Source organism: Bufo gargarizans, chromosome 7, assembly GCF_014858855.1.
Source record: "Bufo gargarizans isolate SCDJY-AF-19 chromosome 7, ASM1485885v1, whole genome shotgun sequence".
Lineage (NCBI taxonomy): Eukaryota > Metazoa > Chordata > Amphibia > Anura > Bufonidae > Bufo > Bufo gargarizans.
The window spans coordinates 175827793-175850477 of NC_058086.1; the positions used below are offsets into that span (position 1 = coordinate 175827793).

The 22685-nt window shown below is 46.2% G+C and overlaps 1 protein-coding gene across 1 annotated transcript in view; it reads left to right on the forward strand.

Moving 5' to 3' along the window:
- Window positions 1-4231: 4231 nt before the first annotated feature.
- The window catches only part of PTBP2 (polypyrimidine tract binding protein 2), a 52093-nt gene continuing 33639 nt past the window's right edge, over window positions 4232-22685 (forward strand). Inside the window, exon 1 of the mRNA XM_044301244.1 lies at window positions 4232-4360. Within this exon, the coding sequence (XP_044157179.1) occupies window positions 4353-4360 (8 nt within the window). The 5' untranslated portion in view covers window positions 4232-4352. The remainder of the gene's footprint in view (window positions 4361-22685) is intronic.

The following is a 22685-nucleotide window of genomic DNA, read 5'->3' on the forward strand; positions in this document are numbered from 1 at the left end:
AGATCAAAATTCAGTGGACTCAGCCCCAATAAAATATAAAGGGAAGTAACCATTCAATCATCAAGAAAATAAATAAAGGAGGAAAAAAGTGGCAAAAAAAAAAAAAAACTTTATTGTGGAGGATGAACAAGAAGAGAGATGAGTCAGTATAAATATATATAAAAAAAGATCAAAAAGATAAAATATAGACATCTAGAAGGATAGAATATATAAATATATATATATATATATATATATATATATATATATATATATAGCGAGAATATATTTTGGAACAGTGTAAGATGAGGAGGGATGATTTAATAGAAATAAATTACAAATAATTAATTTTAATATGAACAAAAACCAAAAATTAATAAAATAATGAGTTATAAATTTTTTTTTTAAATAAAATAAATATAAAAAATAAAAAACAAAAATAGAAATAGCAAATAAATAATAAGAATAAAATATAAATTACACTCAGAATTAGTAGAATCATGGAAGTATAAGTACATCATGATTATGTAAAATATGAGCTATAAATGAATGAGTAACAGCACTGGTATAGTAGATTACTGCACATAGTATGAGGTACTTATAGTACAATACATATAGGTAATGTTCACAGAAATATGGCAATATATAGGCACACATGTAATAGAACGGGAGACCTGTTTATAGAAAAATAGAAATTTTAGTATACACTCATGGGTTTTATATAACATCCTGACCCTAATCCTCCTATAATAATGAAGGTAGTAGTCTCATACCAGATAGACTCCAGAAATCCGTTTAAGTACTGGCGCAGGCTCAATACCAAGGCGGGCGTATAAGACGACCCCCAACTTTTCCAGTTGAAATATAGGGTTTGGGCTATACTCGCCATATAAGACTACCCCTCCAACAACATTTACTTTGGCATCAAGATCTGCAGGTAATTGTTGTGCAATTTTCGTCTTTTGCCTCAGTACCATACTGTGCCTTTCCAAGAATCTAGTACACCAGGATGCAGTGGCCTTAAATCTGTTGCTGTGATCTGGGTTAGATTTGGCCACTGAAGTGCAAACAAACGTATTTTATTTTGTGTCACTACATAACCGTTTTGGCGATGCTCATTCACCATGTCTGCTACATGTTTTTCGAGTTCTGGCCAATGTGGGGTGCCTCTCCTTAATGCACACTTACCCCTTGGCATACTCTTTAATGCTTTTAATTTGCTTTCCAGTCGCAAACCATCTTTTCTGTTACTCCAGCAGTGCAGTTATTATGTTCCGTGGCAAAGTTTACAACTTTAAATTTGAAACTGGCTTCATATTTCTTTCTTCTTGCTGGTAGAGACATGATGGGGTCTTGACTGTTAGACATTTGTATACTGTACTGTATGTACTGGTGCTATACTGTATGAAACAGTGCAGATACTGGTGCTGTACTGTATGTACAGGTACAGATACTGGTGTTGTACTGTATTCACCACCACATGTATCTGCTCCCCAGATAGACTCTGCTTTTTCACCACAGATAAGATGCACACCAAACTTCATTAGAGATCCGCCAACATTAGAATTGGCTGAAGTGCAGATACTCCTGCTCCCCCCCTGCCTTCCCTCAGAATCGCCAATCCAACCCAGTATACAACAACCAGCCAATCACAGCAAGCAATGTACTGGTATTTTCTGTGCACACTGCATACAAAGCCTGCTTGGATTGGGTGGGTCAGCTCTCCCTGCCTGCCCAGCCCTCCCTGTCTTCAAGACGATCTGAGCAGTAGTACGCAATGTGATACTGCCGGCATGAGAAAACCCCTGAGAGCAGGAAGAGGGGGCTGCTTCAGGAGCGGCTGGCCGGGATGCAGCGCACGGTGGCTCAGCTAGAGGGCGCCTGTCCCTGAAGCTGGAGAAGGACAGCTTCTCCAGTCTTGCTAGAAAGTAAGTTTCAGCACGCTGTATACCGGCATATGAGACGACACCCAGCGTATAAGACGACACCCGACTTTTGAGAAGATTTTCATGTGTTAAAAAGTAGTCTTATACGCAGGAATATACAGTAATCATTGAAAAATTTCTAAGTCCCGACGCAGGCGCAGAAGAGAGCTGTGATGACGGTAAGAGTTCAACGTCATCACAGAGCGCCTGACAGAGAAGAGCGAAACATCATAGGACATCGACGAGACGTCACTGGTAAAGGACGAGTGACGCGGATGGTGAGCGCCGGAACTGAATAGAGACTGGCTAAAAGAAGTGCCACATACAGAGATTCCAGTGATGATTGGACGGCTAAAGACCGCCCACAGGAACCGAGGGTATATAATCTAGGGACCCCCCCCCTCCAGCCACAACCTGCACGCTATCCCTTGAAGACGCCGGCAGTACGGCGAAACATGTAGGGATGCAGGCGCAACTTTAGTTCAGATTTAGAGAGGCAGGGCCCCCCCTGTGGGGAAACATACACAGCTAAATATACAGCTGTTGTTGAGACATTCAATAGTCAATAATAGGAAAGAGGGTATGTCCTGAGACATTATCAGGCGCCCTGGAGAATTCAAAGTGTATCTGGAGAAGTGATACACAGGACGACGAAAAAACTACAGTCCCACCTCTCTAAATCTGAGGAATTTTAATCCTTTTGATTAGAGTTATAGTGTTTTTAAGTGCAATAAATAAAAGCATATGTTTTATGAAATAAAAGTAAAAAGACAGTCAGAGAGGTGAATCAAGCCACGCTTTGGTCCTAGCGACCCCTGAAACTTATATATTTAATTTAAATAGCGTGACCACCTCCTGTAGGACCTATAAGTTTGTCGTTTGAACGCATTGCACCCGCACTGAATCCCGACCCATTCATTTCTATGGGGCTGTTTACATGAGCGGTGATTTTCACGCATCACTTGTGCGTTGCTTGAAAATCGCAGCATACTCTGTTTTGTGCGTTTTTCACGTAACGCAGGCCCCATAGAAATGAATGGGGTTGCGTGAAAATCGCAAGCACCCGCAAGCAAGTGCGGATGCGGTGCGATTTTCACACACGGTTGCTAGGAGACGATCTTTTACCATGGTGATGGACCATGTGATGACCAGAGTTACGTCACCACAGGTCCTGTTCCTGCACATAGCAATGAAAGAAGACAGAAGATGATGCCGGCTGCGCGATCAAGTGGATTAAGGTGAGTTAATTAATTTTTATTTTATTTTTTTAACCCCCCCCAGTGCTATTTTACTATGCATTCTGTATTCAGAATGCTATTATTTTCCCTTATAACCATGTTATAAGGGAAAATAATCCAATCTACAGAACACCGATCCCACGCCCGAACTTCTGTGAAGAAGTTCAGGTTTGGGTACCAAACATGCAGATTTTTCTCACACGCGTGCAAAACGCATTACAATGTTTTGCTCTTGAGCGGAAAAATCACGCATGTTCCCGCAACCCCCGTCTGAAAGAGGCCTAAGGCTGGTTTCACACGGGCGTTGCGGATTGGGGCCGGGTGCGTTCACTGAAACTCGCACTATTTTGCAAGCAAGCTCAGTCAGCTTGGTCTGCGGTTGCATTTAGTTGTTAAAAGAACGGCCATGTGAACAGCCCCGTAGACTTTCATTGGTGCTAAAAATGGCCAGGTGACGGCCATTATTTACTGTCGTGTGCATGAGGCCTAAAGGTGCAGGGAAAACGGGTCTTTTACACACTAAGGACTCTTGCACGCGACCGTATGTATTTTGCAGTCCGCAAAAAATACGGATGACGTCCGTGTGCATTCTGTATTTTGCAGAAACGGAACAGCTGGCCCCTGACAGAAAAGTCCTGCCCTTGCCCATAATGCGGACAATAAATAGGGCATGTTCTATTTTTTGGGCAGAACGGACATACGGAAACAGAATGCACACTTGTTTATTTGCGGACCCAATGAAACTAATGGGTTTTCATGCGGTCTGCAAAAAAAATTTTATAAAAAAATACGCTCGTGTGTATGAGCCCTAAACCATATGTGTTAGACGGTACAAAAACTTGTGAGGTAGGTTTCAGTGCGGATTTAACCACATGCAGGGAACAAAAACTGGTGGAAAGAAAGAAGAAAAATAAAAGACGTCAGTGTTTTATGTGGTAAACTGCCTGATAACCGCCGCCGCCGCGCGCGCCCAGGCTGACGGAACCGTCCGTTTTCCCCTCTTCCCCCCTCGCCGGGCAGCCTCCCTCACGCAGCACATCCCAGCCCCACCCCGAGCCCCACGTTCGGCAATTTCCGGCCAGTGTCGTCGCTCGGCTCGCCCAGCGCTCGGCTGTTTCCGTCCCATCGGGCGGCGCCATTTTGTTTATGTGTGGAGTCGGCGGTTGAGGTGCAGGTTAGGATCCCATAAGGAGCGGACACCAATCCGGCAATGGACGGGTAGGTTTATTCTGGCTGGAGGCTGGGCCTGTGTGTGTGTGTGTGTGAGGACCGCTGTGCTGTGACCGAGGAGCTTTGTTACCTCAGGACCTTGTGCGTACCCCTGGCGGGAAGGATGGGGTCGCGCGCTGTGGTCTGGAGGTGGCGGGAGACTTCCCGGCTGGGGTCCCGTCGGTGTGGAGGCGGAGGCAGGGACGGCCTTCGTGTGAAGGCCGCCGGTGTCCAGAGCCCAGAGCTGCCGGGGGACAGCATCTCTTGGAGTCTTTGTCACCTGCCATGTGTCATTGTGTGGGCCTTCACCTCCCGCCGTGTATTCCGGCGGCTCCTCTCACTGCCATAATGGTGCTGCTGAAGGGGCCAGTGAGCCGGCTGACGGCGATCTATTGTCTCTGAGAGCAGCCATTGCCGACTGTAGTCACCGATCATAGGCTTCACTGATCTGTTTAGTACTGTCATACACTGTGCTCATTCCACAGAGGAAGAGGGACCATGAACTGTGAGAGGGACCTACTCATTGTGTAACTGGTAATCTGGGGGGGTAGTCCTCATTTTCAGTGGATCTCTGAAGCCCTATCTGAGAGCAGGTTGTGATTGATGGAGAGGCTGAGGGTCCAGCTATATAGGTGTATGTGAGTCAGAGCAGGACGAATGAATTAAGAGAGTAAATCCTGATGGGACTCCTAGTAAAGACAGTGGCAGGGCTGATTGCCCCGGCCCCTCTGACAGTGGCAGGGCTGATTGCCCCGCCCCCTCTGACAGTGGCAGGGCTGATTGCCCCGCCCCCTCTGACAGTGGCAGGGCTGATTGCCCCGCCCCCTCTGACAGTGGCAGGGCTGATTGCCCCGCCCCCTCTGACAGTGGCAGGGCTGATTGCCCCGCCCCCTCTGACAGTGGCAGGGCTGATTGCCCCGCCCCCTCTGACAGTGGCAGGGCTGATTGCCCCGCCCCCTCTGACAGTGGCAGGGCTGATTGCCCCGCCCCCTCTGACAGTGGCAGGGCTGATTGCCCCGCCCCCTCTGACAGTGGCAGGGCTGATTGCCCCGCCCCCTCTGACAGTGGCAGGGCTGATTGCCCCGCCCCCTTTGACAGTCACCTTTAGGACCCATGCACACGACCGTGTCCATGTTGCGTCCTCTCTTTGGCCGCAATGGTTGGAACGCAAACCCATAGACGTCATTAGTTCTGCACCGCAATGTGGTTTGCAAACAGCCGGCGTCCGTGTTTTGCACATCTGCGGTCTGCAAAATGGACGTGTGCATGTGACTTTATACGGGAAAATCTGTGGGTGACTGTGTGTGGTAATCTGGACTGTCACCACCATTCACTGTGTGCGGAGGGCTCAGCAGGACTCCCACTGCCTCCAAGGAGTCCTGTCAGGATTGACCCTTCTTTTTATATAGAAGTTCTGCCCCAAATCATATAAATCCATATATCCTAGAGCTCCGCTTCTCTCCCTGTGTCATACCCTGCCCTAATGTAGAAGAAATCGCCAGACCGGTTGCTGGGGGTCCCAGAGACCCCTGTGAGAATGGAGCACCGCTCTCAGCCCCATAGCAGTGGATAGAGCGGTGGTCACTGGTCATGCAGAAGAACCGCCTTACTGACATAGGAAACTCAGTCTCGTGATCAGAGAGGGTCCCAGCAGTCGGACCCCCAGCTAGCATACATTTATATTATCTCTTCTGTGATGAATGCTTATGGAAAAGGGTTGTGGAACTAATAAATCGTATTCCCTATCCACAGGATAGAGAGGAAGTGTGTGATTGCTGGAGGGGGGGGGCAACTTCTGGGACCCCCAGCGGTTATGAGAAGGGGGGGTCCACAATCAGAGCTCAGTGGTGCTATGTCCACCTCTCCACTTTTTTGGGGCGTCTGTGTACAGTCCTCCTGGAAGTCCCATAGAAGTGACTGGAGAGGTGGACATAGCACCACTGCGCTCTGATTGTGGACCCCATTCTCATAACCGCTCCAGTGGATGTAATATCTCTGCATTCCCGTGGGGCGCCGCCTGCTGACCCCTGTTCTCGTGATTGCTGGCAGACCTAGCAGTCAGACCCTCAGCAATGAAAAACGTACTCATTAGGCTATGTTCACACGAACAGGAAAAATCTCCGTAGTCTATGGGGCTATTCACATGGACTTTTTGTAATGTGCAGTGAAAAGCGACGTGTCCTATTAGTGGGGGTTTTAACGGTCAGACGGACCCCATAGAAATCAGTGGGCCTGTTTTAAGCGGTTATTTAGACAGCAGAGCTCCCGTCTAATGACGTTTTTTTTTCCCCGTTTAGGGCCGTTTTTTGCGTTCCATATATGGTCAGTATACGGAACCATTCATTTCAATGGTTCAGCAAAAAAAACAAAGAAAAACTTAATGTACTCCGTATGCATTCCGTTCCGTTGAAAGATAAACATGTCCTATTATTGCCTGCAAATCACATTCCATGGTTCCATTCAAGTCAACGGATCCGCAAATAAAAAAAACGGAACACATACGCAATGTACTCCGCATGTCTTCCGTTTCTGTTCCGTTTTTGCGGAACCATTTATTGAGAATTTTATGCCCAGCCCAGTTTCTTCTATGTAATTACTGTATATGCCATACGAAAAAATGGAAGGGAAACACAACGGAAACAAAAAACGGAACAACGGATCTGTAAAAAACGGACTGCAAAACACTGAAAAAGCCTTACGGTCGTGTGCAGGAGGCCTAATCCTGGTGCTCCGATCAGTAGCGTCCTGGCTGCCATGGTAACTAAAGTCCTGGCTGCCATAGTCAGCTCCCTGCTGCTGTGTGCACAAAGTACAGGGCAGCACGGACAGTATGAGGTCCTAGCCACCCTGATAGAGCTCTATTAGGGTGAATAGGACAAGGGATTAAAAGAACCCAGGTACTAGCGTCTAAGGGGGGAAATGGTTATTAAAAAAAAAAAAAACACACCAAAATATTCAGTATAAATCACCCCATTACCCAATTTTACATATGTTTATTTATTGTTTATATATTTTATATCGCATATTGCCATGTCCGAAAAATCCAAACTTTTAAAATAAAAAATCTCCTATGGTGAATGCCGTAACAGGAAAAAAAAAATATATATTTTTTTTTTAAATGAACATGCACAGAATATTGGTATAAGTTATTGGCCTGAAAGTTCACAGGTTATCGGTATCGGCTCTAAAAAATCAATATCGGTCGATCCCTAGCACTTATTGCAGACCAGTTTATTTTAATGGGTCCAGCATGGTCCACATTATAGGACATTTTGTGGAAAGCACAGAGATCCATGTGCTTCCCACATCTGTATGTTCGTTCCTCAAAAATCTAGAATATGTCCACTGACCCATTGAAGTTAGTGGGTCAGCAAAAAAATAAAAAATTCGGATGGCACACTGACTGCATCTGTATTTGCTGACCCGCTATCTGCAGACCTCAAAACTGGATACGGTCGTGTGCGCGAGGCCTCAATATGTGCACTTTTTCGCATCCTTATCAAGGCTCCATTATCCGGTAATACAAGGTTGTATGGAGGTCTCTGTTCAGTACGCTTGTGGTCATATTACCCTCTGTATTAGGCTTCATGCAATTGCGGATCGCGGCCGTGTGCATGAACCCTTTACTACTGCTTTCCCTGATGAGATCTGACCTGGCTCCACATCTACAGCTTACAACTAGCAGTGAGAGGGCAGCTTTGTACATCTTATTACTTCGCTATTGGATAAAAATGTTACTGGGTTTACCCACCTATTAGCCGAGTGAAGGGTCGTGTTGTACGCAGCGCCTCAGTATTATTACATGGTCATTTTCATTTTAGTATCTAGCGTGGGATACAACATACTATACAAATACTGTATGTGACCAGCCTCAACTTCTGCAGGAGATATCTGCAGAAGCCTGATCTCTGGTTATCGCCTACATTTATTATGTGTTTTAGACACAATTGATGTTATTGGTGAACCTCCAACCACTGTTGACATCTGTCAGTAGATGTCTGGGAGCTGTTTAGTTAGATTGTCACCTGCTTTATATAACTTTAGAAGGTCATACTCTATATAGAGACATGTCGGCTGTGTTGGTTGACCATAGTGGATTCCCAACTCTATGTTGGAGGAGATGAGGATCAGGCAGTGGGATTTCATCTGTCCATTCCTTGTGTTCTCAGGGATCGGGGTGCACTATCTTTCTTCATGGGGAGCGCCTAGTATGTGTTTTATAGACCTTTCAGTGCTGCTCTGGGATAAAGGTCTGCAAATTAGCTCCGATTCCAGACTCCAGTGCAGGGATCAGCAACCAGCTGCTGTGGAACTACAGATCCCAGCATGCAAACATACTTGGCTGGTCTTTTAATTCCCATAGAAGCGAATGAAGCATTCTGGGAGTTGTAGTTCCTGAACAGCTGGAGTGCCGGAGGTGGTTGATCCCTGCTCTAGTGCCACCTGTTGGAATGTAGCTACCCTTCAAGTCAAACAAAACACCATTCGGGGATGTACCCCCTTATCGGCTATAACGGGGAACCGCGGTGTATGAAAAACTGTCGGCGTGTCATGGTGAGCAGAGGCTCCTGAATCAAAGACTGAGGAAAAAAAAAAAATTAAGGGGCCTAACGCCTGGCGCACGCAACTGTGTTTTGCTTCTGTGTTCTATCTTTGTTTTTCCGATCACACACAAGACACATTCATTTCTATGGGTCAACAAAAAACAAACAAAAAAAACACGGATGCCATCTGTATGTCCCGCAAATTATAGAGCATGTCCCGTCCATTTCTAGTGATGGCATTGAGAAAAATTCTGAATGCAGACTGAAGGTGTTCGTATTTTGCAGAGCCGTGGTTTGCACACTGCAACACAGACACGGTTGTGCGCATGAGGCCTAAAGCTGGTCATTGATCCTTTTTATGCCAACTAAACTGGCTGACCAGGGAGTAGACAACGGACTCCCTGGTGCTTGAGCACAATGGCTGAATTCAGCTGATCACCGGCCAATCAGGCCATCAACTTGCAGTTTTGGTTGATGAACATCTGACGTTTTCCAGCGCAGCGGATTACATTTTCGATAGACGAGCCGGGCTACTTGTGTATGGCCATCTTAAAGGTGTTGTCTAATCTTTTATTTTTTTATTTCTATTGATGACCTATCCTCCAGGATAGGTCCTCAAAATCACATGGGTGGTACCCTGACTCCCGGCATCTCTGCCGATCACCTATATGAAGATAAAACAACACTCGTGCGAGCGCCTCCTTCTCCTCACTATTACCTGTTCGCCATTGCAACTACAGCAGTGAGTAGGAGTAATTCAGTTGGAAGGCTCTGGTCTGTTCAAGTGAATAGAAAGGAGCTGTCCCATTGAAGTGAATGAAGACAATTACTCCTTCTCACTGCTGCAGTTGGGATGAACAGAGAAGAGGATAGGTCATCAACTGAAAAAATGCGGGCGGCCCCTTTAAGTGTTGCAGTTTCGGTGTTGAGGACTGTGCCTTAGTGTAAAAAACAAAGCAAAAAAAAAACTTCCTCTGTTTGCTGCAGATATCTTATCAATCAGCATATGTGTTTGCCCCTTTAATATCAGCCCACCAGAGAGATCAGAGGCGAATGGAGCAGTGTATGTGCCCTGCCTTCCCGATTGTTATGCATCCCCCTTGTATCTTCTGTTTCATCATTGTCTGGACCTTTCCCTCCACCTATTGTTTCCCAGTAGCTGGTGGAAAATGAAAGGCAGCAGCTTTATCTCTGCACATTGTAATCCTGGCACTTGGATATGATATCTCCTTTTAACACAGTATTTGTATAATCTTGTGGTTTACTTTGCCGCACAGTAAAAAAGACATAGAAACAGGGAGGCTTTGTTGTGAGGACAGTCTGGCAATAGGAAGTTCCAGCCATATGGAATTGGTCCTTTGTATCCTGGAATTGATCCAGAGAAAGCAGTCAGCACATTACGTGGCTGTGTCTGATGATGGAAGGGAGGAGGGGGTCTCTGCTTATTGTGACCAGTGCATCCGCCTTCATAAATGCAGCATAATGGAGATAATTGAGCCTTGTGGTGAAAAGGCAGACAAAACAATGGCCTGGGTGAGCTTAGCCCCTGTGAACGCCCTGTAATAATGGATATAGGTTTCATGGAGTGAAAAAAAAAAAGCAGTGCTTGCAACTGCATCTGATGTGTTAACTGTTCACATGGATTTAATATTTTCTTTTTAATATAACGTCATTTTGTGTTATTTATAGACTTGCAATAATTCAATAGATCTGTACTTAAAGGGAACCTGCCAGCAACTTTATGCTGATCTCACTGAGGGCAGCATAAAATAGTGACAGAAATGCTGATGTCAGCGGTGTGTCACTCATGAGCTAAAAGTGGTTGCTGAGAACCAGCATCATAATCGTTGCAGCCCAGACCTTGAAAAGAGTCAAATCTTCCTGAGAAGAGTCCTGGTTATCCATAATCTCCTGCTCTCTCGCCCATCTGCTGATGATTGGCAGTTCTCTCCTAGACAGAAAGGGAGAAAACTAGGTGGAAGACTGTCAGTCATCAGCAGGTGGCAGGAGAGCAGGAATTCATGAATAACCAGGACTCTTCTCAGGTGTCCGGAACTCTTTTCCAGGCTCAGTCTGCAATGATTGTGATGTTGGTTCTCGGCAACCACTTACTTTAAACTTTTAAATGACAGACCGCTGATAATCAACTCGCCTGTCTACTCTATGCCGCCGTTAGTATGCACGGCATAAAGTTGATGACAGGTTCCCTTTAAAAAGCAGCCAGACCATGGATTTCAGTCGCTGTTCATACAGCAGATTGGCTCTTGTAGTTGTATAACCGGCTCCTATGATATATAGGGGTGCACCGAAATGAAAATTCTGGTCCGAAACCGAAAATTCAGGATACCCCTTGACCGAAACCGAAACTGCCTTTTTGCCCAAATACTTTTAAAAGACCCCCCACCCCATAACAGTGCCATCCACAGACCCCCCCCCACCTCATAACAGTGCCATCCACAGACCCCCCCACCTCATAACAGTGCCATCCACAGACCCCCACCCACCCCATAACAGTGCCATCCACAGACCCCCACCCACCCCATAACAGTGCCATCCACAGACCCCCACCCACCCCATAACAGTGCCATCCACAGACCCCCACCCACCCCATAACAGTGCCATCCACAGACCCCCACCCACCCCATAACAGTGCCATCCACAGCCCCCCCCCCCATTGTACAATTAATAGAAAATAGCGGGGAGGGACTGGGAGGAGGAGCTGGGGGCCGGTGCGTTCACTGTGCTCCGGCCCCCAGCTCCAGTAGTTATAAAATGTTGTACAATTAATAAGGATTCTATTCATGAGGCCCCCTCTGCAGTATTACATTCAATACAGCCACATCCTACTCACAGGGCTGTCATCTTAAGGCTGGCCGGCCGGGCAGAGGAGCGGCAGCGTCACAACTGACGTCATGTGCCCGGCCTACTTTCTGAATGAAGGAGGCGGCGCAGGCATGTGACGTCAGTCGTGACGCTGCCGCTCGTCTGGCCGGCCAGCACAGCCCTGTGAGTAGGATGTGGCTGTATTGAATGTAATACTGCAGAGGGGGCCTCATGAATAGAATCCGTATTAATTGCACACATTTTATAACTACTGGAGCTGGGGGCCGGAGCTCAGTGAACGCACCGGCCCCCAGCTCCTCCTCCCAGTCCCTCCCCGCTATTTCCGGCCGATATGTAAAAATATCGGCACAAACAGATTAGGTGCATTTTCGGCCGCCGAAATTTCGGTGCACCCCTAATGATATATAAAGTATTTTGTAGATTTTAGTGATAGGTTTGTTACATGACATATTAGTTTTGGCCTTTTTTGCAAGCCTCTTGCATATTCTCTACTGGGACATGGTAAAGGGGTTCTGTAGCTTTTTCTTACTGATGATCTATCTTCAGGGTAGAACGTCGGCATCTGTTGCGCCAGGGTCCGACACCTGGGACCCTCATCGGTCAGCTGTTTGCGAAGGCCCAGTGACGTCACGACTACAATCACTGGTCTAGGCATGGCTAACCCTAACTCTTTTCACTTCAATGGTGCTTAACCACACCCAGGCCAGTGATGCTAGTGGTTGGGTTACTGGGCCTGAGAAGGCAACCCGCTACTGTCAGCACCCCTGCCTTCTCAAACAGCTGGATTACTGGGGGGTCCCGGGTGTCGGGCCCCTGCCCATCAGATGCTGATGGTCTATCTAGCTTTTAAAGAGGCTGGCCACTCAAAAGTGCTAGAAACGTGGGAAGCCACTTAGTAATACGTCTTCGGACGATCTGTGGCAGCGTCCTGATCTGTGTACTGCCACTTGCTTGTAAAGAAAATAGCCGTTATTACACATATGACCCTATTTCCTAGACCGCATACGTCCGTGTGAAACTAGCCTTAGGCCTCTTCGGACTTGACCCTACAGGGAAATTTCTTGGTGGGCCGATGCCCAGGTGGCCACCCAAGCCCCCAGCCAGGTATATAAAGATCTGATGCTCTTAGCATTACTTAATGTAGGCACTGGTGCACCTGGCCAGCGGTCGCAGTGTCCTCCTGAGCTCAACTGTATCACCGTCCTGAGGAAGCTTATACAGTCTCATACCATGGTGCAGGCGGCAGTATTTTTAGCTGCACTGTGGTATGTGGTCCTACTGGGGCAGTATTTTGTGCTGCCTTACGGTATTGTCCCTGCCTTCTGCCAGCACCCACCGACAACATGGGGCCACTTTTTAAAATAAAAAAATTAATATTTTTTTATCCAGGGCCACTTTAAGTTTCCAGTCCGCCCCTGGGCATCTTTCACACGAGCGTTTCAAAGTCCATCCATATTCCAGATGATATACTGTCCATATTGTCATCAGTACTGCTTCAGGAATGTTTGTTCCTTCCTTCCTTATATTTTTTTAAAGCAAATACGCGCAAAACTAGAACATGCTGTGGATTTCATCGGAAGATGGAAAAGATGCCTCTGTGTGAATAGCCTATTCATTAGCATTCCGGTACACCAAATCTGCCCCATATACGGGTTGCAAATACGATCATGTGAAAGAGGCCTTAGGCTGATGCAAGGATCCCACATGGAGTAGTCCCCTTTCTAGGAGCTGGAGGGGGAGTCAAATACCCATGCAAGAAGAAGCCCTCTCCCACTAAGAGGTTGTCCATATTAAATGCCTGTGCCCCTCATATAGATGGTATTTACCCCACTCCCCGTCACCTGTGTAGCTCCTCCCTGCACGGCCGCCGCTGTCTCTGCATTGCAGGTAACGCTAGGGACCCCTAGTCCCCTTTAAGGCACTGTTCATATCTATACCTTTTTTAAATATTCTTAAAATTTTAATATTTAAAATGTTCGGGATATTGAGCTCATAGATTTCCATAGACTTAGATGCACGCAGAAGATCCTCTTGGCATTTTCTGGGGTGGTATGTAAAGAAAGCCGAACACAGTCACACACTGGGGCCGGGCTGGTGTACAGTACATTTTCTTACATATATTGGGCAGTGGAGGCCCCTCCCCCTAACGACAAGCCCTCCCTACTTTTTGTGACGCTGCTCTGAACAACAGAAAAACAAGATGCAGAAAATGGTGACCTTTCTACGCCATAAAACTGGTCTAAAGCCTTTGCTCTTTGTGCCACCGCAGTGATCATTTCTAGAGATGAGCGAATTTCATGTTATGAAATTCGTTCACTCTTCGTTTGGTGGTAAAAGGTGGAACTGCGTTATGGATTCCGTTACCACGGACCATAAACGCAAGTCTATGACGGAATGCCTTTAGAGGCATTCCATTATTCATTTCAGCATAATGGAAGTCTGTGGCCTTCATAACAGATCCGTCCCGTTTCCGTTCTGCAGAAGAGGACTCCGCTTCATAACGGGGCGGATCCGTTTTGCAACCCATAGACTACTATTATGACAGAATGCCTCTAATGCATTCCTTTATGCATTCCGTCATAGACTTGCGTTTATGGTCCGTAGTAACGGAATCCATAACGCAATTCACCTTTTACCACCCAATGAAGCGTGAACGAATTTTAAAATATGAAATTCACTCATCTCTGATTATTTCCATAAATGCTTATTGTTTGGCTTTCCTATTATAATGACAGACATATTAATTATTAAAGGGGTTCTCTGGGCTGTCATCTCAAATAATTAAAAACAAAGCGTGCTGGAATTTCCTAATCTGATTCATGAAATGGCTGTAGGTGCAATTAACCTGTAGCCGTGTGCAAGATTTGCTGAAAACCTGTTGCTTTTTGTCCAGTTTTGTGAACTTGAGTATATGCTATCATTTTAAAGGGGATGTACAACCTCCGAGCTGAAATGGAGAGCTGGAATGTGTTAACATAAAAAATGAAAACCACTCGCCTGTTCGCAGAGGGTTCTGCCTCCGGTCCCCTGTCCGTTCACTGGCCTCAGCTGTTCACATGCCATTTAGGGCTCATACACAAGACCGTATGTATTTTGCGGTCCACAAAACACTGATCTGCAAAAAAATAATAATTGACATCCGTATAACGTCCATGTTGGATCTGTTTTTATGCAAATCCATTGTAACAACGCCTATCCTTGACAGACGAGACTCGCTTCCAGTTCACATTTTTATGAAAACAACTCTTTCAGTCCCAAGTAAGTGACCCAGTATTTTTAACAAGATCTCTGTGCTAAGTTCACACTTCAGTTATTTCCATCAGTTATTGTGAGCCAAAAACCTTTTACCGACCTCTGGTTCGGTTCCAAGGCACTACTTGGAACCGAAACAGAGTTTGGTAAAATGTTTTTAACAGGCGAAATTAATTTCTGAAGTTATTACCCGAAGTCTCACGAGACTTCGCGAAGTAATAACTTCAGCTCATTGGAGCCAATACATTTTAATAACTGTACGGAGCGGTCCGCAAGTTGCGGATCTGCAAAACACGGATGCCATCTGTGTGCATTCTGCAATTAGGACATGCTCTATATTTTCGCGGGGCCTCTGAACGGAACAACAGCTGCGGACAGCACACAATGTATGAATTACGGAACGGATGCGGATTCATTCATACGATCGTGTGAATGAGCCCTTATAACCACTTCAAAGAATAGAAGCCAGTTTGGACCAAATGCCGGAGCCCTATTTTTCAAATTTGACGTGTGTCACTTTTTCTGGTAATAACTCGAACGCTTTTATTGATCCAAGCCATTCTAACAGTCTTTTATCGTGACACATTTTGCTTCATGTTGGTGGTAAATTTTTGTTGATATTTGGCCATTGCAGCACAGTGTCGACTGTATGTTACAGCTGACACTCGCTGCTGATGGCGGTGGCTCTGTTCCTGAGCTGCTGCCATCACAGCTGCATGTGAAAGGGGGGTACAGCAGAAACGGGCTGTAGGGGGCTCCTGCAGGACAGCAGGGGCACTTAGGGCTTCAAGGGCACAAGAGGGGCTATGACTAATTTCAGCCTCTCCTCTCCAGAATGATGAGATCAGAGCCTGAGACCAGTATTTTTACACTGCTGCGCTCTGATTGTTTAGTGTGTGCAGTCAGAGTGATTGGCAGCAAGGGACCACTCTAATAGGTCCTTTGCCGGCTTCTCCGGCAGTCTCTGCTCTCGGGGAGAGCTGATACTCCGGGGCTTCGGCACTGTACGCCCGATTGCCTTAAATTCCATGCAATCAGGTCATACAGTTATGTCCAAATACGTGAAGGGGTTAAGCAGTAATCATTAGACTTAACTGGGAAGAAAGAAGAGACCCACAGCAAGAAGGTGGTTTTGAGGTTGGAGTTGGACTTTAATAACCTGTTATATTCTGTTGAAACTGGTGGTAATCATGTTTGTTATAGTCCAGTTGTATCTGTTGTGAATACTTGTTAATGTCTCGTAACATCTGCCCAGACATCTGTGCACTTAATTATATAACCCAGCATTTCTCTTCTCATGTTTTTATGTCACTTAAAATATGCCTTAGTTTCCTATTTTTCTTAAAGGGGAACAATCTAGTTTCTCTGTATCACTGGCAAGATTTCAATCAAAATGTTTTCTCTCATTTCTTTTCTTTTTTGTAGAAGCTGAATGATTGTCAGGAAGACAGTCGCCTGCTCGTCAGTGATCTCCTCCACAGTATGGGGAGGAATGATCGCTAATGCCATTGCTCATCCCCATACAGATTCATTGTTAGCCAGAGGCTGTTTAGCCATCACGATCTGCTGCCGACAAATAATTCTTTAGTTGACCTCATGAAAGATCCAATCACCCGATAAACAAGCGTTTTGTTTGTGCATCGTGTAATTGGCGGCACCTTTACACCGCCAGATAATCACTGCCAAGCGTTCCTAGAAGTGTGAGGCCTCTTTCACACTAGCTATATAGATTTTGTCAGGATCTCTTCAGGAAAAAGCTGATGGTCTTTCACGCAAGTTCAGTCAGTTTTGTCTGAGATTGCGTTTAGTGTGTGCATTTTTTCCATCCGTAAAGAATAACCCTTTACATCTCCCAGCAACCATTATTGAAAAACGCATTGCTTCCGTATGCCTTCCGTTTTTCACACCATCTCCATTCACTTCTAGGGAGCCAGGGATGCGTGAAAGACGCACAGTATTGAAGATGCTGCAATTTTTACTGAACATGGAGCAGATGTGTGAAAGACTACCCTGCTGTGCACAGACCCTTTGAACTGAATGGGTCAGGATTCAGTCGGGATGCTGTGCGTTTGCTACATGTGGAGAAGGCCTTAAGGCTGGTTTCACACGGGCGTTGCGGGAACACGTGCGATTGTTCTCACGCGAGTGCAAAACATTGTAATGTGTTTTGCACTCGCGTGAGAACAATTGCGCATGTTTGGTACCCAAACCCGAACTTCTTCACAGAAGTTCGGGCTTGGGATCGGTGTTTTGTAGATTGTTCTGAATGCATAGTAAAATAGCGCTGGAGGGGTTAAAAAAAAAATAAAAAAATAATTTAACTCTTATTTAACCTTAATCCACTTGCTCGCGCAGCCGGCATATCTCCTGTCTCTTTCTTTGCTGATTGCAGTCAAAGGACCTGTGGTGACGTCACTCCGGTCATCACATGATCTTTTACCATGGTGATGGATCATGTGATGACCGGAGTGACGTCACCACAGGTCCTTTGACTGCAATCAGCAAGGAAAGGGACAGGAGAGATGCCGGCTGCGCGAGCAAGTGGATTAAGGTGAGTTAAACTTTAAAAAAAAATTTTTTTGGGCAACCGTGCGTGAAAATCGCACCGCATCCGCACATGCTTGCGATTTTCACGCAGCCCCATTCACTTCTATGGGGCCTGCGTTGCGTGGATTATCACACCGCAACGCACAATATAGAACATGCTGCGATTTTCACGCAACGCATAGGTGATGCGTGAAAATCACCGCTCGTGTGCAAACACCCATAGAAATGAATGGGTCCAGATTCAGTGCGGGTGCAATGCGTTCACATCATGCTTTGCACCCGCGCGGAATACTCGCCTGTGTGAAAGGGACCTAAGGCCTCCTTCACGTTAGTAAACTGTGGAACCCGCAGATAGCACACGTATGCATTGACATTAATGTGTGTATTCCCACATCAGTTGTTTTCCACGGACTGAGGGTCTGGGGAGATACCCTGGAAGCATGCCCTAATTTTTGTCTGATGATGGAACCCTTGCACACATTATAGTCTATATGGGTCTGTGAAAGCCGTGGACACAACATGGATACCACCCATGTGTGGTCTGTAGTTTTCATGGACCATTTTTAGGAGATGCTATGGAACTAAGGGGCACATTTATTAAGACCGGCGTCTAAGGGCTCACTCAAATTGGGCGTAGGTGGGCCGGGCAACCTCCGTACAGCTGCCATGATGAATCCAGACCCATTTAACTTAAATGGGTTTGCAGAACAGAACCCCACAGAAGAACTTCCTAGTAGGGGTGTTGCGGGTATCGAAATTGGGGATCGACCGATTATCGGTTTTACCGATATTATCGGCCGGTATTGAGGATTTTGACTGTTATCGGTTTCGGCATTTATTTTGCCGATATTCTGATAGCATGGGGATCGCGCTGCTCTGTGTTCCCTCAGCAACAGCACAGGGGAGAAGGAAGCAGTGTGTCCCTCCCCCTGTGCTGCCGCTGCAGCCAATGGGAGTACAGGGGACAAGAGAAGGGGCGGGGCTGTGGCCACTGCGCCACCAATGAAGAGAAATCTCTCATTCAAATTGAACAGGAGGCGGGAGCTGGCTGCAGAATCACACAGCCGGCTCCCGACCTCTGAGCGGTAGCTGCGATCTGCGGTAGTTAACCCCTCAGGTGCCGCGGATCGCAGCTGCCACTCATAGAGGTCGGGAGCCGGCTATGTGATTCTGCAGCCAGCTCCCGCCTCCTGTATATGAATAAATGAGAGATTTAACTTCATTGGTGGCGCAGTGCGCCCCCCCCCCCCCAAGTATTAATCATTGGTGGCAGTGGCCACAGGATCCCCTCCTCCTCCAGTGTAATCCTGGGGCTCCGATCGGTTACCATGGCAGCCAGGACGCTACTAAGTCCCTGGCTGCCATGGTAAGCTCCATGCTGCTGTGTGTACAACGCACAGAGCAGCAGGGACAGTGTGAGCTCCTATTTTTACCCTGAATAGGACAAGGGTTCTAGTCCCTAAGGGGGCTAAAAGTAAAAAAATAAATAAAACACCAAAATATTAAGTATAAATGAAAAAGATTTACAAAAAAAACACTACACATTAACAATAAACATTAATTTCCAGCAGATTTGTGTAGGAAATGTTTTTTCTTTTTTGAAAAATGAAAATTCCCAGAATATCGGTATAAATTATCGGCTTTGCCTTCTATTACACAGCCTAGTATAACAGAACTTAAAGCGTGCTGCTGTCAGCGCTCTCATGTTCCCTCAGCAGCACAGGGGAGGAGGAGTCACTCCCTCCCTCCCCCTGTGCCGCCGCTGCCAATGAGGAGAGAGGGGCGGGCGCACTGCGCCACCAATGAAAATTAACGTCTAATACAGATACAGGAGGCGGGTGTGGTGGCAGAATCGCATAGCCTGCACCTGACCTCTGTGGCAGGGAGCTGGGTGCTGCAACTAAGGGGTTAACTGCCGCTGATCGCAGTGCCCTGTCATAGGTGGGGTGTAGGCTATGTGTTTCTGCCGCTGAACCCACCTCCTGTATCTGTTTTAGACGTTAATTATCATTGGTGGCGCAGTGCGCCCCCAGCATTAAAAACATTGGTGGCGCCCCCACTCCCTTGACCCGCCCAGTATTAAAATCGTTGGTGGCAGTGGCCACAGGGTCCCCTCTCACCTCCTCTTATTGGTGGCGCAGTGGCAGCTTCTGATCGGAGCCCCAGTGTAATCCTGGGGCTCTGATCAGTTACAATGGCAGCCAGGACGCTACAGAAGCCCTGGCTGCCATGGTCAGCTCCCTGCTGCTGTGCACACTATGCACAGGGCAGTGTGTGAAGTCCTATACACACTAATAGAGCTCTATTAGGGTGAATAGGACAAGGGATTAAAAGATCCCAGGTACTAGCCCCTAAGGGGGGAAATAGTTATAAAAAAAAAAAAAAAACGCCAAAATATTAAGTATAAATCGCCCCTTTTCCCAATTTTACATATAAAATATATAAACAATAAATAAACATATCACATATTGCCACGTCTGAAAAGTCCAAACTATTAAAATATAAAAAAAAATCTCCTGCGGTAAAGGGTGTAACAGAAAAATAAATAAATAAAAACTGCGCGATTCTCCCTTTTTTTTTTTTTACTTGTCCCCCCCCCCCAAAAAATAGGATAAGGACTATTCAATTATAGACCGGACGTTCCATAAAATGCGGATTGCACACGGCTTTTTTTTGGTATTTTATTTTTTTCCACGTGGTATCGAAACCAAATCAAAATTTTGGTATCGCCGCAACCCTACTCCATAGTGCTTCCATAGGGTTCCGTTCTATGCTTCCGTTCCACATCTCCGGTTTTGTAGACCCATTCAAGTGAATGGATCCGCATCCGTGATGCGGAATGCACACGGAACGGTGTCCGTTTATTGCGGATCCGCATATGCAGTCCACAAAACGGAACCCATACGTCCGTGTGCATGAGCCCTAAAAGAAGGGGTACTATGTTAACAAGTAACTTGGCCTGTTAAGATGTTTTGGATTGAAATAGCTTTTGGTTTCAGTAATTGTGACCTCTTAATGCTGCAACTTCAACAAATGACCATTACAACCTATAATATGTTTTGAAACTCTGTTGTGCAGAATAATTTGGAACCGTGCATTTTGAGTTTTTTAATTTGTGAAAAAAATACTGTTATCATTAGGAGGTTTGTTCAATAAAATTAGATTGATGACTTGAAAATTATACTGACTGTCATTTGCATCAAGCATTTAGGAAAACCAGCGAAAAATAGCATTTGCATAATCATTTTTGTCAAAGTTTGTCTTTTTGTTCACCTGAACAGGTAGATGTTATTCATGTAGCAATACCTAATACGTTAATGTATTTTTTTTATTTGTATTTTTTCAATAGTAAATGGCTTCTTGAGGGGGAAAGGGTGTTTAATACTTATTTTTTTTTTATACTTTTATTTATTTTGTAGAAAACTTTTTTTTTTTTTTGTCCCATTAAGGCCTCTTTCACACTTGCGTTGTCCGGATCCGGCGTGTACTCCACTTGCCGGAGGTACACGCCGGATCCGGAAAAACGCAAGTGTACTGAAAGCATTTGAAGCCGGATCAGTCTTCAAAATGCTTTCAGTGTAACTATGGCAGCCAGGACGCTATTAAAGTCCTGGTTGCCATAGTAGGAGCGGGGGAGCAGCATACTTACAGTCCACGCGACTCCCGGGGCGCTCCAGAATGACGTCAGAGCGCCCCATGCGAATGGATGACGTGCCATGCGATCACGTCATCCATGCGCCTGGGGCGCCCTGACGTCACTCTGGAGCGCCCCGGGAGCCGCACGGACGGCAAGTATATGCTGCTTCCCCGCTACACTTTACCATGGCTGCCAGGACTTTAGCGTCCCGGCAGCCATGGTAACCATTGAGAAAAAGCTAAACGTCGGATCCGGCAATGCGCCGAAACGACGTTTAGCTTAAGGCCGGATCTGGATCAATGCCTTTCAATGGGCATTAATTCCGGATCCGGCCTTGCGGCAAGTGTTCAGGATTTTTGGCCGGAGCAAAAAGCGCAGCATGCTGCGGTATTTTCTCCGGCCAAAAAACATTCCGTTCCGGAACTGAAGACATCCTGATGCATCCTGAACGGATTTCACTCCATTCAGAATGCATTAGGATAAAACTGATCAGGATTCTTCCGGCATAGAGCCCCGACGACGGAACTCTATGCCGGAACAGAAGAACGCAAGTGTGAAAGAGCCCTTAGTGAACTTCAGCTTTTCAGAGTTCGATCCTGTTTACAGTGCTGTACATGCCGTATTGTACTGCATTGAAACTGTCAGTTTTACACTGACAGTTCGCCTATGAAACTCCTTCTGGGGGCTTGGCCTCATAGGTCTCCATAGCTGGCAGGCTTGCAGCCATCAGTACCCCTCATTCGCATTTCAGGGGGCCAATAGGGGTGAGCCCCTCCCTCAGTGAGCCCCTCCCTCTGTAAACCCCTTAGATGATGCAGTCAGTATTGAAACTACAGTACTGATACTTCAGGGGCCCGGCTGTTAGTTGCCATAGATTGAGCAAGCAACTCCAGAACTCCCTGTCGGCCGCGTCGTACATGTACAGCGTAGGTCCGAAACGGGTTAACTGATGTCTGACCTTGAGATTTGCTGCAGAGGTTTATGTGGCTCCCAGAATTAGTTTCTGGCTAACATTTGTCTTCACCAGTCGCTTTTGGTGTCAGAATATAAAAACTCTGCTTCTGCACTGGATGCAGAAAGGTGTGTGTGGGAGAGGGGGATTTATTTATTTAGTTTTTATTTTTTATTTTTTTGGTTGTTAAAAAGTAACCTGTTTTGGTGGACACAATCTTTGCACAGAAATATGTGACCTTTTGTGCTTTTACGTTGTGTTTGCCACTTCTCCAAAAAGCAGACGGGGCCTGGCGATAGGGGATGTGGCCTCCAGTGACTGGCATCAATTCTAGCTGAAATCTATGTCTACTCCATAAATTAGGTGCACGTCACCCCAGTGCAGACTACACCATCAGTCCCTCCATGTTGCTCAGTGATCTGCGGGCTGGTTAATGTCCTGGCTCTGATTTGCACTTACTGGCTGGAATGTGCATTTTTCCATCAGGTCATTTTACCAAACAGAGATTTCCTTTGTGATCCCGGCTTATATTAATCGGGGAGTTTATTGCATTCCTCT